This window comes from Lepidochelys kempii, chromosome 1 (assembly GCF_965140265.1).
Source record: "Lepidochelys kempii isolate rLepKem1 chromosome 1, rLepKem1.hap2, whole genome shotgun sequence".
In the NCBI taxonomy this organism is placed as follows: domain Eukaryota; kingdom Metazoa; phylum Chordata; order Testudines; family Cheloniidae; genus Lepidochelys; species Lepidochelys kempii.
In genome coordinates, this window is record NC_133256.1 from 337,990,435 (window position 1) to 338,007,714 (window position 17,280).

Sequence of the window (17,280 nt, forward strand, 5' to 3'; positions counted from 1 at the left end):
CATTGTTTCCAGGAATGATTGATGCAGATATTCAACTTGTTTTGTAAGTGGGAAGAATGCTCCAGAGTATCATCCATTTCTGTTCTTTATCTCATTTCCTTCCCTCAAAGGGTTCCATACTGGGCCACAAATCCTGTGGCCAGTGGAGGGTTGGATGAGTCCTCACTGATCTAACCTTTGCTTCTGGTTCATGCAGGACTTTCCCAGTGTTTGACAATTTTGGTTTTGTTTCCTGTAGCCCAAGTACAGTAGAATGTTTTAGAGGCAGGACTTCCAAAAAGAATGGAAAAACATGGTCATTGCTTTTACGTGCTGGTAGATGGGCTGTGTAATTGGAAGGAGATATACAAGGACTGAGTGGTGCCTTTCTCCCCCATTTCTCATCCTTTCTGTATGTGTCTTAGTGCAACAACATATCTATGGGGAAATTAATTTGTATTGCATAATTAAAACTAGCTTTCACAACATGTATTGGCATTGAATTGGGCAATACTGTTACATCATGACTATCTACCATACAGTATTTGTCACTGCAGCCAAAAGCATTAAATCCTTTAAGAATACATTTTTGTATAATTTGTAACTCATAATGCACAGCTAAGCGGAAAAAATGTCTAGTTACTTATTAGTTGACTCTGATCAGATCTCTCCAAATGTGACAGTTACCAGAATATCTGACCTGAAATCTGTTAGTTTGATATGTAATATTTCCTGTACTTGTGATGGTCTTATACTTGTATGCACTTTAAATCAGGGTAAGTCTACACTGCAATCAAGAGGTTTGAGTGCCGTTTCTGTAGGTATACCCGAGCTAGCTAGAGATCAAAGCTGGCTCAAGTATCAATAGCAATGTAGCCATGGCAGCAGGGGCAGCGGGATGGCTAGGCTCGTATGTACAGCCCCGCCCACGACGCTGGGTACATACTCAAGTGGGTAGCCATGCTGCCACCCATGTTGCTCTGGCTATGTTTTGAGCTAAATCAAAGTTGTTTTGGGTATGACACATGAGCTGCGCTCACACCTCCTGATTGTTGTGTAGACATATCCTCAGTGTTACAGTCCCACAAGACATTTTCAAAAAGGATAGTGCCACATGTTTTGAGTGTTACTGATTTTTCAGAGTTGTAGTATACTACTGGATTATCTTTTTTCCCCCTCTCAGAAACTTTAACTTCTTAATTCACCCTGCATAATAATAGCGAGTTATGTGTGGACTACTTTGGAACTGATTTTGTTTATGAGCTTAGTGCTTATGCACAGGGCCAGACTGACAACGCTTCAGGTCTCTACTCATGGAATAAGTATAGCACAGGCAGCAGCAATGCAAGTTTCTCCAACTAGTCGTGCCATTGTGCACATCCTGACCTGGAAGAGCCTCTTCCAGGAATAAGAGGATAGTTCAGTGTCCATGTCTCGTCCTTGGCCTCCCTGCTAAGGCTGCCAAAAGGGATCCCAGTTACCAGTATTTATTAGACACGCTGAACCTGCCAAACTACTTCCAGTACTACTTCAGGGCTGATTGATAATATTATGACCTTCTTCTTTTGATAATAATGCTTGATGCAGGGAAGGCCCTCACTCAGCTCAAGGTTTTCTGGCTTGTTCTGCATTCAGTTTATTTTTTTCTTTTTACAGTTCCATAGGAGAATTTATAAAGGAATCCCACTGCAGCTGAGAGGCGAAGTCTGGTGTTTACTACTTGATGTCCCTAAAATGAAAGAAGAAATGAAAGACTTTTATAATGTGAGTTTGCAAAATTTCCCCTTAGAATTACCAATCACAAACTCTTAGATGCTGGGAAATATTGAGCTTTTATTTTATGCAATGTAGCAAAAGGAGTAGAAATTGTATTTAACTGTATTTTCAACTCTGTCGCCAAATAGAAACCCATGGGGGCTCAGCATTTGATCCACTTACTTTTTGGTTTTGTAATTTATGTAATTCTTCCAATTCCCTCCCCCATCAATCAAATAAATAAAGTGCAGTTCTACTCAGAAAAATAACTATAAAAGTAGCATCATTTTACTCAGCAGAATCTCCCCCTGCCCCCAAAGCCCTATCTGTTTAATTTAGTGAAAAAAGTAATGGGGGGGGGGTTGTGTGTGAGTTTTTTCTCCTTGTATTATTTTTGTTTTTTACTCTTATTAGCCCTGCAGAACCAACACAACTTTGTGGGAGTGAACTTTTACCCACGTGTGCACACTAACTCCAGAATGAGTCCTTATTCTGAATTAGCTTAATCCACTTTGGAAATTTATTAAGTTAATTTGAAATAAGAACATACAAACAATAAGGAATACAGTTCATCCACTTGAAATTCACCCCCTGCTTTATTCTGGATTAATTTTCATGTGCGGACAAGCCCTAAAAAAAACTCTGAAGACCTGTAAGTTTGATTTCTGCTTTGCAGAAGGAAAGGAGTACTTGTGGCACCTTAGAGACTAACAAATTTATTTGAGCATAAGCTTTCGTGAGCTACAGCTCACTTCATCAGATGCATTCAGTGGAAAATACAGTGGGGAGATTTATATACATAGAGAACATGAAACAATGGGTGTTACCATACACACTGTAACCAGAGCGATCAGGTAAGGTGAGCTATTACCAGCAGGAGAGGGGGCGGGGGGAGACCTTTTGTAGTGATTATCAAGGTGGGCCATTTCCAGCAGTTAACAAGAACGTCTGAGGAACGGAGGGGGGGAGGGGGGGTAAACATGGGGAAATAGTTTTACTTTGTGTAATGACACATCCACTCCCAGTCTTTATTCAAGCCTAAGTTAATTGTATCCAGTTTGCAAATTAATTCCAATTCAGCAGTCTCTCGTTGGAGTCTGGTTTTGAAGTATTTTGTTGAAGTATTTCCACTTTTAGGTCTGTAATCAAGTGACCAGAGAGATTGAAGTGTTCTCCAACTGGTTTTTGAATCTTCTAATTCTTGACATCTGATTTGTGTCCATTTATTCTTTTACGTAGAGACTGTCCAGTTTGACCAACGTACATGGCAGAGGGGCATTGCTGGCACATGATGGCATATATCACATTGGTAGATGTGCAGGTGAACGAGCCTCTGATATTGTGGCTGATGTGATTAGGCCCTGTGATGGTGTCCCCTGAATAGATATGTGGACACGGTTGGCAACGGGTTTTGTTACAAGGATAGGTTCCTGGGTTAGTGGTTTTGTTGTGTGGTGTGTGGTTGCTGGTGAGTATTTGCTTCAGGTTGGGGAGCTGTCTGTAAGCAAGGACTGGCCCGTCTCCCAAGATCCATGAGAGTGATGGGGCGTCCTTCAGGATAGGTTGTAGATCCTTTGATGCTCTGGAGGGGTTTTAGTTGGGGGCTGAAGGTAATCGCTCGTGGCGTTCTGTTATTTTCTTTGTTGGGCCTGTCCTATGGTAGGTGACTTCTGGGTATTCTTCTGGCTCTGTCAATCTTCACTTCAGCAGGTTTCTTCACTTCAGCAGGTGGGTATTGTAGTTGTAAGAATGCTTGATAGAGATCTTGTAGGTATTTGTCTCTGTCTGAGGATTTGGAGCAAATGTGGTTGTATCGTAGAGCTTGGCTGTAGACAGTGGATCATGTGGTGTGGTCTGGATGAAAGCTGGAGGCATGTAGGTAGGAATAGCGGTCAGTAGGTTGCGGTATAGGGTGGTGTTTATGTGACCATCGCTTATTAGCACCGTAGTGTCCAGGAAGTGGATCTCTTGTGTGCATTGGTCCAGGCTGAGGTTGATGGTGGGATGGAAATTGTTGAAATCATGGTGGAATTCCTCAAGGGCTTCTTTTCCATGGGTCCAGATGATGAAGATGTCATCAATGTAGAGCAAGTAGAGTAGGGACATTAGGGGACGAGAGCTGAGGAAGGGTTGTTTTAAGTCAGCCATAAAAATGTTGGCATACTGAGGGGCCCTGCGGGTACCCATAGCAGTGCCGCTGATTTGAAGGTATACATTGTCCCCAAATGTGAAATAGTTATGGGTGAGGACAAGGTCACGAAGTTCAGCCACCAGGTTTGCTGTGACATTATCGGGGATACTGTTCCTGACGGCTTGTAGTCCATCTTTGTGTGGAAGGTTGGTGTAGAGGGCTTCTACATCCATAGTGGCTAGGATGGTGTTTTCAGGAAGATCACTGATGGATTGTAGTTTCCTCAGGAAGTCAATTGTGTCTCAAAGATAGCTGGGAGTGCTGGTAGTGTAGGGCCAGAGGAGGGAGTCTACATAGCCAGACAGTCCTGCTGTCAGGGTGCCAATGCCTGAGATGATGGGGCGTCCCCAGGATTTCCAGGTTTACGGATCTTGGGTAGCAGACTGCTGAATTGGAATTAATTTGCAAACTGGATACAATTAACTTAGGCTTGAATAGAGACTGGGAGTGGATGGGTCATTACACAAAGTAAAACTATTTCTTCATGTTTATCACCACCCCCGGTTCCTCAGACATTCTTGTGAACTGCTGGAAATGGCCCACCTTGATTATCACTACAAAAGGTTCCCCCTCGCCCCGCTCTCCTGCTGGTAATAGCTCACCTGAAATGATCACTCTGGTTACAGTGTGTATGGTAACACCCATTGTTTCATGTTCTCTATGTATATAAATCTCCCCACTGTGTTTTCCACTGAATGCATCAGATGAAGTGAGCTGTAGCTCACGAAAGCTTATGTTCAGATAAATTTGTTAGTCTCTAAGGTGCTACAAATACTCCTTTTCTTTTTGCAAATATAGACTAACATGGCTGCTACTCTGAAACCTGTCATTTTGCAGGAGGAGGCAGTCATGGGTGAAAGACCATACTAATAACTAGCCAGAAAGTAAGCTTGAAGCACTATATCTCATGATCCTGCCCTCATCTTGTGAAACTTTGGCAGTGGTTCCCACTGTTGTCTTGGAGCTGGAGGCAGATTTCTTTAAAAAGAAAGTATGGTGGTAAATAAAAATGTTCAGTACGTTTTAAAAATAAAGCAATAACTGGGTGGTTTGACTCCAGAGGAGTTTCATGTATTTGAATCAGAGTAACAGCTATGTTAGCCTGTATTCGCAAAAAGAAAAGGAGTACTTGTGGCACCTTAGAGACTAACCAATTTATTTGAGCATAAGCTTTTGTGAGCTACAGCTCACTTCATCGGATCCATACTGTGGAAAGTATAGAAGATCTTTTTATACATACAAAGCATGAAAAAATGGGTGTTTACCACTACAAAAGTTTTCTCTCCCCACACCCCACTCTCCTGCTGGTAATAGCTTATCTAAAGTGATCACTCTCCTTACAATGTGTATGATAATCAAGTTGGGCCATTTCTAGCACAAATCCAGGGTTTAACAAGAACGTCTGGGGGGGTAGGAAAAAACAAGGGGAAATAGGTTACCTTGCATAATGACTTAGCCACTCCCAGTCTCTATTCAAGCCTAAGTTAATTGTATGCAATTGGCAAATGAATTCCAATTCAGTCTCTCGCTGGAGTCTGGTTTTGAAGTTTTTCTGTTGTAATATCGCAACTTTCATGTCTGTAATCGCGTGACCAGAGAGATTGAAGTGTTCTCCGACTGGTTTATGAATGTTATAATTCTTGATATCTGATTTGTGTCCATTTATTCTTTTACGTAGAGACTGTCCAGTTTGACCAATGTACATGGCAGAGGGGCATTCCTGGCACATGACATATATCACATTGGTGGATGTGCAGGTGAACGAGCCTCTGATAGTGTGGCTGATGTTATTAGGCCCTATGATGGTGTCCCCGAATAGATATGTGGGCACAGTTGGCAACGGGCTTTGTTACAAGGATAGGTTCCTGGGTTAGTGGTTATGTTGTGTGGTATGTGGTTGCTGGTGAGTATTTGCTTCAGGTTGGGGGACTGTCTGTAGGTGACTGTAGCCATCACCTTCAGCCCCCAACTAAAACCCCTCCAACACATTATTAAGGATCTACAGCCTATCCTGAAGGATGACCCAACACTCTCACAAATCTTGGGAGACAGGCCAGTCTTTGCCTACAGACAGCCCCCCAACCTGAAGCAAATACTCACCAGCAATCACATACCACACAACAGAACACCGGGGGACACCATCACAGGGCCTAATAACATCAGCCACACTATCAGAGAGATTGAAGTGTTCTCCAACTGGTTTATCTCGTTCACCTGCACATCCACCAATGTGATATATGCCATCATGTGCCAGGAATGCCCCTCTGTCATCTACATTGGTCAAACTGGACAGTCTCTACGTAAAAGAATAAATGGACACAAATCAGATGTCAAGAATTATAACATTCATAAACCAGTCGGAGAACACTTCAATCTCTCTGGTCACGTGATTACAGACATGAAAGTTGTGATATTACAAGAAAAAAACTTCAAAACCAGACTCCAGCGAGAGACTGTTGAATTGGAATTCATTTGCCAATTGGATACAATTAACTTAGGCTTGAATAGAGACTGGGAGTGGCTAAGTCATTATTCAAGGTAACCTATTTCCCCTTGTTTCCCCTCCCTGCCCCGCCCAGGACGTTCTTGTTAATCCCTGGATTTGTGCTGGAAATGGTCCAACTTGATTATCATACACATTGTAAGGAGAGTGATCACTTTAGATAAGCTATTACCAACAGGAGAGTGGGGTGGAGGGAGAGAAAACCTTTTGTAGTGGTAAACACCCATTTTTTCATGCTTTGTGTGTATAAAAAGATCTTCTATACTTTCCACAGTATGCATCTGATGAAGTGAGCTGTAGCTCACGAAAGCTTACGCTCAAATAGATTGGTTAGTCTCTAAGGTGCCACAGGTACTCCTTTTCTTTTTATATATTTGAATGTTTGGTCAGAGGGAAAACCATTAAAATCAAGCTTTGAGAATAACCAAGATGAATTAATTTAATGTTTGTAAAGCACTTTGAAGATGTGAAGTACTCTGCAAATGTTTATAAAACAGAACCTTGTTAGTTTGCAGTAATTATTGGGGAGAATATTGCAATTTTCTGAATTTTGAGAACTTAAGAGAACAAACACAATAAAAATAAGCAAAGCTAGATGTCATGAAATGTGCTTTATTGATTTATTTTGACAACTGTATTTTACTTTATTATAATATTCCATAATGTCTTAGCCAATGTTGTAATAGCGTAAAGCACATTTCTGTAGGGTTTTTTGTGTAAACATATTTTAAGTCTTCGGCTTTTGCGACCCATTTCAGCTATCTGTTGCTAAATCTTTGCTGAGAAATGGAGGTAGTAATTTTACATAAAATATGGATAAGTGAGATTCTGCTGAATTCACACAAGAATCAATATGCCTTTTATAAATATAAATCTAAAAGAATTTACAAGCTAGTCACAGAAATTTGTGATGGGGGAACTATCTACATAGAAAGTATGCCTAGACATAAGAATAGCTTTTTGGTAGACTATCATATATATAGTACAGGTTCAGTTACTGTGGTGTATCAGGCATTTGGAGGACAAAGATGAAAATATTAAGGAAAATGCCAAACAAGGAGGAGACCTATTCTGTGACAAATACATACAAGATATAGGAGAAGATCCTTTTTCTAGTGTGGAAGTGAGGACATATTTGGAGTTCTTTGGTTATTATTGTCAGTCTAACTCCCAAAACGGGGTAGACGCAGAAGCATGGTCTATCCACCTCCCATCCTACAATATATCTTAAATTTAAAATTGTATTGGGAACTTGTAAAGTGATTATACAATTCAACCCAAACAACATACGGAGAAGTGAAATACAAAACAAACAAAGAAACCCAATCTCGAACTTAGATATTGCCAAAGGGCCAGACCAGTAAGTAAAACAATGAAACCTGTAAGCATAATGCTGTCATAGCAGTCTTCACTTATCCTTTTCTGCCTTGGTAGGATTTTATCAAGACCTCTCATAATAATCATGAAAAAAGTCATCATCCAATTTGGAAAGGTGCCAGCTATGTGCAAAGTTGGGAAACTGAAAACTATACTCCGGTGGGAGTTCTGCACCAAAAAATAAAAATTCTGCAAATTTTATTTGTCAATAAATAATTGTGGAGACTCCAGCATGGCAGTGGGGAGCACAGGCCACTGGCTGCATGGAGTTGGGAGATCACTCTGCAGCCACCTCTCCACCTCCCCGGGACAGGGACTCAGTGGTGAGGCTGCACCCGACCCTGACACAGCTCAGGGGCTGGGCTTGCTTCAGAAACACCGCAGGGCCCTGCCTCTCTGCACCAGGTGTAGGCAGGCAGGCTCAGCTCAGCAGCATCCAAGTGTAGAGGGGCTTAGTGTGGGGGGGATCCAAGTGTGTGGTGAGAGGGTTCTATGTGGGGCAGTCTGGGTATGGGCAGCTCAGTGGTGATCCGGGGCGGGGAGTGGTGTCTGGATGCACAGGGGCTCATGGGGGAAGGGGGGTGTCATATAAATATAAAGGGAAGGGTAAACCCCTTTAAAATCCCTCCTGGCCAGAGGAAAATTCCTCTCACCTGTAAAGGGTTAAGAAGCTAAAGGTAACCTCGCTGGCACCTGACCAAAATGACCAATGAGGAGACAAGATACTTTCAAAAGCTGGGAGGAGGGAGAGAAACAAAGGGTCTCTGTCTGTCTTTATGCTGTTTCTGCTGGGGATAGACCAGGAATGGAGTCTTAGAACTTTTAGTAAGTAATCTAGCTAGATATGTGTTAGATTATGATTTCTTTAAATGGCTGAGAAAAGAATTGTGCTGAATAGAATAACTATTTCTGTCTGTGTATCTTTTTTGTAACTTAAGGTTTTGCCTAGAGGGATTCTCTATGTTTTGAATCTAATTACCCTGTAAGGTATCTACCATCCTGATTTTACAGGGGGGATTTCTTTACTTCTGTTTACTTCTATTTCTATTAAAAGTCTTCTTGTAAGAAAACTGAATGCTTTTTCATTGTTCTCAGATCCAAGGGTCTGGGTCTGTAGTCACCTAGGCAAATTGGTGAGGCTTTTTACCAAACCTTGTCCAGGAAGTGGGGTGCAAGGTTTTGGGAAGTATTTTGGGGGGAAAGACGTTTCCAAACAGCTCTTCCCCAGTAACCAGTATTTGTTTGGTGGTGGTAGCGGCCAATCCAAGGACAACGGGTGGAATATTTTGTACCTTGGGGAAGTTTTGACCTAAGCTGGTAAAGATAAGCTTAGGAGGTTTTTCATGCAGGTCCCCACATCTGTACCCTAGCGTTCAGAGTGGGGAAGGAACCTTGACAGGGGGTTCTGGTGCAGGGGCAATGAGACTGCAGGGGGGTCCAGGTGAAGGTGGTTGGGGCTCAGCAGGGGAGTCCAGGTACTGGGGGAGTGGGTCTTGGTGGGATGGGGTCTGGGTGCAGCGTACTTGTTGGAGTGCTCCTGGGGAGTGGGAGTTCAATAGGCCTGCCTAATGGGAGAGCCCCAGCTGCTTCTGCGGCTGAGGGGATGCCACATGCTGGGCTCCCACTTCCCCCCCCCAATTCTCCTATCCCCTTTGCTGCTCCATCCCATCCCATCCCATCCCCCTTCTCCACTGCCCCCGTCCCACCCCTCTTTTCTCTCCCCTCCCTCCCACTTCCGCCCCCCTTGCCCTGCCCCATCATGGGCACTCACTGTTTATACAGAAAATAGAATGGCTCCCAGCACACAGAAGGGGAGCACACCCAGCACTAGGATCCAGGAGGCAGCATTTGAACACCAACTTCCTTCAGCCGGGCAGCTCTGCGCTCACAGAAATGGTGGTGGTGGGGAGGGGGGGGTAGTGGCATGTGACCCTGCATGCCTGCCCATGCCTTGTCTCTGTTGGGGGGCAGTGCCCCCCCAATTATGCCCATGTGTGTCCCCACCCCCAACTCCTGTGTTGCTTCTCTTTGCTTCCCCATCATTTTCTATAATAAGCATTGTAAGTTCACAGGTTACAAATGTTTTTGTCCACCAATAAATTCTGTGGCCTTAAGCAGTTTTTCTTCCTATTTTAAATGTCCACAGAGTTTTGCCTAATTTCATTTCTTTATTGCCATTTTTCCTAGAAATTAAAACATCGAGCACGAGGGTCTTCACCAGATATCAGGCAAATCGATCTTGATGTAAATCGAACATATAGGGATCATATCATGTTTAGAGACAGATATGGTGTTAAGTAAGTAAATAAAAATGTATGTAATTTAGTCATTTCTTGTTTGTCTTTCAGATAGATCTTTACCTACCTAAGACTCCGTTTACTACCCAAGAAGTATGACAAAGCTTTGAATGTAAAAGTTTCAGATTTCAGAAAGTACCACATATAGCTTAAAGGAATGTAGTCTCTGAATAGTTCAAAATCAGATTGTTTAATCTCCAACCTGCTAGCTTTACCCTTTAATGTATTAAAGCTATGGCCACTGGAAATCTAAAGGAAAAAATCTAAATTCTTTATCCCCCAGATGCTGTAGACATTTTTACAAAATCTGAGAAAATTTGTTGGCCTCTATTTAAAGCAAATTCAGAGCACAAGAAAAGACTAAATTCTTTAATAAATTATGTATATCTTTATAAAGTAATGTTATAAAAACAATTTTTTCTTACTTTTTTGGTAACTTTAATCTCTCCCCTCTAGCCTTTTAGCCTTCCCCTAGATTTTCTGTATTTTCCCTCTTTTGCAGTGTAGCTTTGAGAACCAAATAAAACAACTTTTTAGCTATGAACATGTAATTATTTATGTAATTAAACCTTGCCACCTTAATACTTCTACATTTTTTTGCAATATTTTATTTTATAGTTGTTGGATAAAGAATGTTAAACTATTTCACTATTTAAACATCTTTAACATAAACATACCAAATGACAGCATTGTTCTTAGGCTTCAGGATCAACACCCCCATTGAGATGAATGAGACACATCTCACTCCTCTTCAAATGTATCATTTCATTCTTTTTCAGTAGCTTCTGGAAGACCTCACTGCATTTGTTCACCTTCCAAAGGTTATATTCACTGTCATAAGTGAGATAAACTAAAATGTGTTATTTTGTTTACTACTTTGTTGTTCATATAATTGTAGAACATTGCGTAGGATACTTCAGAGACAAGTAAAAAATTCCCCAATATCTGTGTCCTTGAGAATGTAGAGTCTAAATAAAATCCTTAAATTCTGTAGACGTCTAGAAATAAAAATTTTGGGCAGTGACCCTAAATCCGTGGTAGAACGTGGAATTTCCACATTGTGTATTTCCAGTGCCGCCACTTATGGCATTTGGGGAAAGTTCAGTAACCATATCCTGCACTAAAGAAATGAAGTCCAGTTTGTTTTTATTCCCCTGAAAGTAAATTGCTTTCCTTTTCAACAGTTTGTATTCTTCTGAATGTTTTTGTGTTCATCCTGTTTTAGGCCTTTAGTGGGAACGCTTAGGGTAAATAGTATTAAAATATTATTAGTTAAAGCTTAGTTAATGTTAGACAATAATAGTGATATTGTGCCCTTTACATTTAGTTTCTGTTTGGCTACTTCCTGCCATCTGATTTGTGCACCGAGTCCCTGCGAAGTTTATTGACACCTCATAATTAGGGCCCTACCAAATTCAGGGTCCATTTTGGTCAGTTTCACAGCAGGAGGATTTTAAAGTTAGTCAACTTCATGTTTTCAGAAGTTTACATTGAAATTTCAGGGTGTTGTAACTGTGGGGGTCCCGACCCAAAAGGGGATCGTGGTTGGGGGGGAGGGGTTTGCAAGGCTGTTGTAGGAGGGTTGCTGGATTGCCACCCTTACTTCTATGCTTCCTTCAGAGTTGGATTCCAAAGGCATCAGCCGTGGAGCTTCCTGCAGCCAGAGGAGGTTCGTGGCGGTGAGTCTGATCTCCTCTGTGCTGCTGGAGCGCCCCAGGTGGGGGCTCCTAGCTTCTGGTCACAGCCACGCTGTGGAGGGACAGGACTTCCTCTTCCCCTGCACGGCCGCTCTCGTGGGGAGATGAGTCCCACTTCCAGGTACCTCCCCTAGCTTCAGGAAGCTCTGCAGGTGTACTCTCTGAAGGCAGCTCTGAAGTTAGTGTGGCTTCTTCCCCTGCATGGGCACTCTGAGAGTTTGGTCCAAGTTCAGGTTCTAAAATCTGTGGAAAAAGATAAGCAGAATTGCTCAAACATGATGAAGACCGGCTCTTAGTTTGTCCTGCTAAAAAGAATTTAAAGCAATGTAGGTTAAAATATAAATAGTTTAAAAAGCAAAGATGTCTTTGCTCAGTTAAATCCTAGACCACTTACCCCAGGAGAAGTTAGACCAAGATTTTCTAATCTAATGTATTCTTAATTTAATTTTCATGCGTCTGACATATGAAAGTGTAGTGTTTCATACATACATTGACATTAAACCTTGAGAGAAAGCTGACTGCTCTTTTTTGTTTTAAAATTCTTAAACTGAATTAATGTAATGTGATGCAGTATTTTAAAATGCAGAACACAATCTGTTTATGAAGCCCATTTGTAGATATGAATGAAGCCTTTTACTCACCTCTTTGTTTATCTTCCAATGCAGATTGTCTTTAAAATATGCCCCCTTTTCCTTGTGAAGTGGGTCTGTGTTGGATGACTAAGAAATATGTGGTTAAATGCAAATTTTCTTGAAATGAAAATAAACATACGTTAATTACCCAATGCAATCAAAGACCAAATAAAGTGAAAGACAGAAATTGTCCTTTCAAAGAAATACGACTCAAATTTAATATCTAGTACCATACTAATTCATCATCATTCAACAGTTAAAGGAAGGTTGAAACTGAAGTCCAACTTTCATTCTTTTGCCCATCCATCTCTCTCTCTCACACACACGTTTATAAATAAGTGGTATCCACTCACATAATCATGCAGTGAGCATGTTCAGAGGAAACACTGTTAATTGACCTGGGGAAGTGCTCTACAAGGCTAACAGATTATTCCCTCCCATCTCCATTAATGGAAAACTTAACGTTTTTTGTTGACGGTCAGCAGAAGTGTAAAAGGACATTTACATGTTTTGGTTCAGTGATGGGGAAAGGGAAGAATGCATTGGGGATGCAGGATAGCTGATTAGACCTGTGCAAAACTCAGCAGTTTCATTTCCATGGTTTTAAGTTTTGGTTGATATTGGCTCACATTCCCAGACTCTAAGTTCTGAACAAACCTTGAAGTTTGTTTGCTGAAGTTTACACACAGTTCCATCAAGTCTTGGATTTCATTATGAAAGTTCTGCACAGCTCTACACTCAACATTACTTAATTCCTGAATTGGAGAGGAAGCTGAATTCACACTTTCAATTTTAATGTATTAACAAATAGTAATTAGAACGTGGTGGGGTAATATAGAAAGAAAAAGGGAGAGTAATTATTAAATAGGGCAAAGTTTTCTCAAAGTATGTATGAGAGTCAGCTAGTTGTGTAAGACTAAGCACAGGAATAGGAGTCAGTCTCCCAAATGTTGTTCCTGGGTCTGCCACTGATGCTTCGTGGGACCTCAGAAACAACAAGAAGTCCGGTGGCACCTTAAAGACTAACCGATTTATTTGGACATAAGATTTAGTGGGTAAAAAACCCACTTCTTCAGATGCTTCTTTCCCTGCACGGGCACTCTGAGAGTTTGGTCCAGGTCCAGGTTCTAAAATCTGTGGAAAAAGATCAGCAGAATTGCTCAAACATGATGAAGACCGGCTCTTAGTTTGTTCTGCTAAAAAGAATTTAAAGCAATGTAGGGTAAAATATAAATAGTTTAAAAAGCAAATTCAATATTTCATTGTTAAAACAAGAGCAATCAAAACTGTCAGAATATTTTGCTTAAGTATATGCCTAAAGATTAATAAAAAGAAATTAGTGAAGGAAGCATGTGTGTGTGGGACCTCAGGAAAGTCATTTAGGCCTAAATTTTCAGAAATGGTCTCTAGTTCTGAGTGCCTCAATTTTTGAGTGCCCAGCTTAAGACACATTGGGCCTGTTTTGTTTCAGAACGGCTGAACCCCCGTAGCTCCTGCTAAAATGAATAAAAGCTGCTGATGTTCAGCAGTTCTAAAAATCAGGTCCAAGGAGTCTCTCATCTGCCACATAGGGTTGCCAGTTTTGGTTGGACGTATTGCTGGAGGTTTCATCACATGACAGTCTTTAATGAAAGTTTAATTTTTAGTTCCTGGTTACTCCAGGGCAATCCTGGAGGCTTGGCAACCATACTGGCATGCAAAACTAGTGGATGCTTTGAAAATGTAACTCTTACCCAGTTTATGCCTCAGTTTCCACAGCTGTAAAATTGATATCTTCCCCACTTATCTCCTAGAGGTGTTACATGTATTAGTTATTAAGTACTTTGAACATGTAAACCGTTATAAGTAGTAAGTATTGTTTGATTATAATACATCTGTTTTGATTATGAAATATATTTCTCTAAATTTTTGAAATTAGACAAATTGGAGAAACAGATATCTAGAAAGTAGATTCAATAGCTTTCTGGTTTGTTTTTGTTTTTTTTAAAAACAATGTTAAATATTTCCATTTACTTACCGTCTTGTTTCTCCAGGCAACAATCCTTATTCCATGTTTTAGCTGCATATTCAATATATAATACGGTAAGTCATGTTTCATGTACATTTGAGATAAAATATGGGTCTTTTAAACAATGTTGCGAAAGTTACTGAACATACTTCTCAACATGCATAAAGATCTGAACTGTTGCCAGCTCAATCTGGCTGTTGTAGGGTTGGGAGCTTGAGTTCAAACTCTGCTGAAGCAGTGGCCAGCACGTTCGCATGCAGGCGCCATTTCCCACAGCTCCCATTGGTCAGGAACAGAGAACCGCAGCCACTGGGAGCTGCGGGGGGCGGTGCCTGCGGACGGTCAGCATCCGCAAAATGTCTCGTGGCCTGCAATCAGATTACCCTGATGGGCCGCAGGTTGCCCACTACTGCTATATGCCATTGTAGATAGTCTCATCATACCATTGCCTCCATAAATGTATCAAGTTCAGTCTCAAAGCCAGTTAGGTGTTTTGGCCCCACTACTTCCCTGGGAAGGCTGTTCCAGAACTTCACTCCTCGGATGTTTAGAAACCTTCATCTAATTTCAAACCTAAATATATTGATTGCCAGTTTATTTTGTCAACATTGGCGCTTAACTAAGAACTCCTCTCCCTCCCTCCTATTTGATCCCACTGACATTTGCAGAGAGCAATCATATCTCCTCCCCTCAGCCTCTTTTGTTAGGCTAAACAAGCCAAGCTCTTTGAGTCTTCTCTTGTAAGGTAAGTTTTTCATTCCTATCATGAATGGCGATGCTTTCCTGAATGGGGTTTTTAGATCTCATGTTATATGCCAGAAATGTTCCAGGTTTGTAGCATCTAAGTCTGAGTTGCCTATTAAAAACATAAGTAATGTAAATGTTGTCAGATGTCCACTTCTGTGCTTACACATTATGCCCCCATTCTGCAAACATTTTTATAATTGTGTGTAACTTAACACATGAGTAGTTCTAATTAAGTCAATGAGACCATATGTAGAGCTGAGTCTATGCAGAAATGTTTGCAGGATTATTCTCATTATAAGTAATTATAGAGGTCATCATTCTTAAATATCACTTTGCTTCCCTTCCAGCATCATATCTATTTAAAAGAAGTTTTAGTTTTGCTCTCACCAGATTGAAAGCTCTCTCTTTTGGTGCAAGAAGAAGCTAATATTACTGTTTTTAATTCTAGAATTAAGTTTTCTGCGATTTAATAGGTGCCCTAGATTTTTGATTGTATGGTGTTTAGGGTTAAAACTCTGATAGCAGGGACTTTTTTTGTTTTCCACAGCACAATTTATATTACATGAAAGATGCTGTTTAAAATCAATGGATATTGTATAAACATTGGCAGTGTTTAAACAAGTAGAAAAAGATTAGTATTTAGGCTTGTTGTATTTTTTTCTCTTATATCACAGTTGTTTCAGACTTCTTAGCTAGTTTCCTTTTTATCTTTCGGCATTAAAGCAAATTAAAAGGCTTCCTTGGCCAAAGTTCTTGCGACGAACCCATCTGTCAAAAAGACTTTCTCAATAATTATCTCTTTCTCATCAAATATACATTAGCAGCTGGTTTTGTAAAGTCAGTAATAATCCTTACTTAAGCAGTCTGATGTTTCTTATTGCTGGTTCCCACCATAGGAGTTAATATATTAGTACAGTAGCCTTGTGGGGTTTCCTGTTTTTCATTGCTACAGTTTTTGAATAAGAGGAGAGATTTCTCTGTCTCACATGTTTATGTATCTGCAATATCTTCTTGCTATATGTTGTGCTGCTCCACATGGAGAATAGAAAACACATCTGTTCTGGGTGTAGGTTCATATAAATTATATGCAAACATTTTAAAATAAAGGATTTAGTGTACAAATATATTGTATTTTAATGAAAGGCCAAAGCCAGTTCAAGCACCAGTTGGAAGACAGTGAATTATCCCTTCTAGTAGAATATGTTTTGTCTTTGAATAGCCATGGTAATGGAGTTTAAAGGAAAATTTTAACCATGAAAATTTGAGTGGTGTGTGGGTTTGCAATATTTAGAGAGCTTATTCCAAAAATGGTGTATTTTCTCATGTTAAAAAATACACAAATAGTTCTTTTGCTTGTTTACAAAGTTAATGTTTCCTGTCCTCTACATTTCAGGAGGTTGGATACTGTCAGGGAATGAGCCAGATCACAGCTTTACTCCTCATGTACATGAATGAAGAAGATGCCTTCTGGGCCCTGGTGAAACTACTCTCAGGTCCTAAACATGCTATGCATGGTATGGAATTTCAGTTCATGCAGTACCATTTAAATTTCAACGTGTCCTAATTAGATAATAAATTGTTTGAGACAGGGGCCATATCCATTTGTGTGTGATCAGTGCCTAGCACAGCGGGGCCGTTATCTTGTGTGGGGCTATTGCATGCTCCTGCAGTACAAATGATGCTTAATAATCTCTTAATATATATGGTTAACACTTATCTGCAATTTCCTATATGATTGTTTTATAGGTTATATTCTACGAGTAGTCATCAATGAAAATTTCCCATCCTCTAATGTTATTCTGCTTGTGTCCCATTAAAAGATTTGTGTGTGTGTAATTTATTCTGGGAAAATACCCAAAAGTTCTCTTAGAGCTGTCACTTTGTTTAAGTGTACCAGTGTCTCTGCTTCAGCTCTTAGTGCCACTGATTTGTTCTGTACAGTAATGTTACAAATGCCACTTTGTCAGAGCCTTGTAAAATGCTGATAAAGCTGCTATTCTATGTTAAATGCTGCACTTACAGGTATTTATTCTAAGGACTGTGTTTCTGGACTTCATTGCTGATATTCATGGAAGTTACTTCAGTTATCTTTGC

The 17,280-nt window shown here is 40.5% G+C and overlaps 1 protein-coding gene across 9 annotated transcripts in view; it reads left to right on the forward strand.

Annotated features, from left to right (window-relative positions):
• Window positions 1-17,280, forward strand: part of USP6NL (USP6 N-terminal like) — a 216,290-nt gene that overhangs the window by 157,008 nt on the left and 42,002 nt on the right. For all 9 annotated transcript variants that reach the window (XM_073328781.1, XM_073328776.1, XM_073328783.1 and 6 more), the window contains 4 exons: window positions 1,636-1,743; window positions 9,993-10,102; window positions 14,465-14,513; window positions 16,580-16,700. In XM_073328781.1, the coding sequence (XP_073184882.1) occupies window positions 1,636-1,743; window positions 9,993-10,102; window positions 14,465-14,513; window positions 16,580-16,700 (388 nt within the window). The remainder of the gene's footprint in view (window positions 1-1,635; window positions 1,744-9,992; window positions 10,103-14,464; window positions 14,514-16,579; window positions 16,701-17,280) is intronic.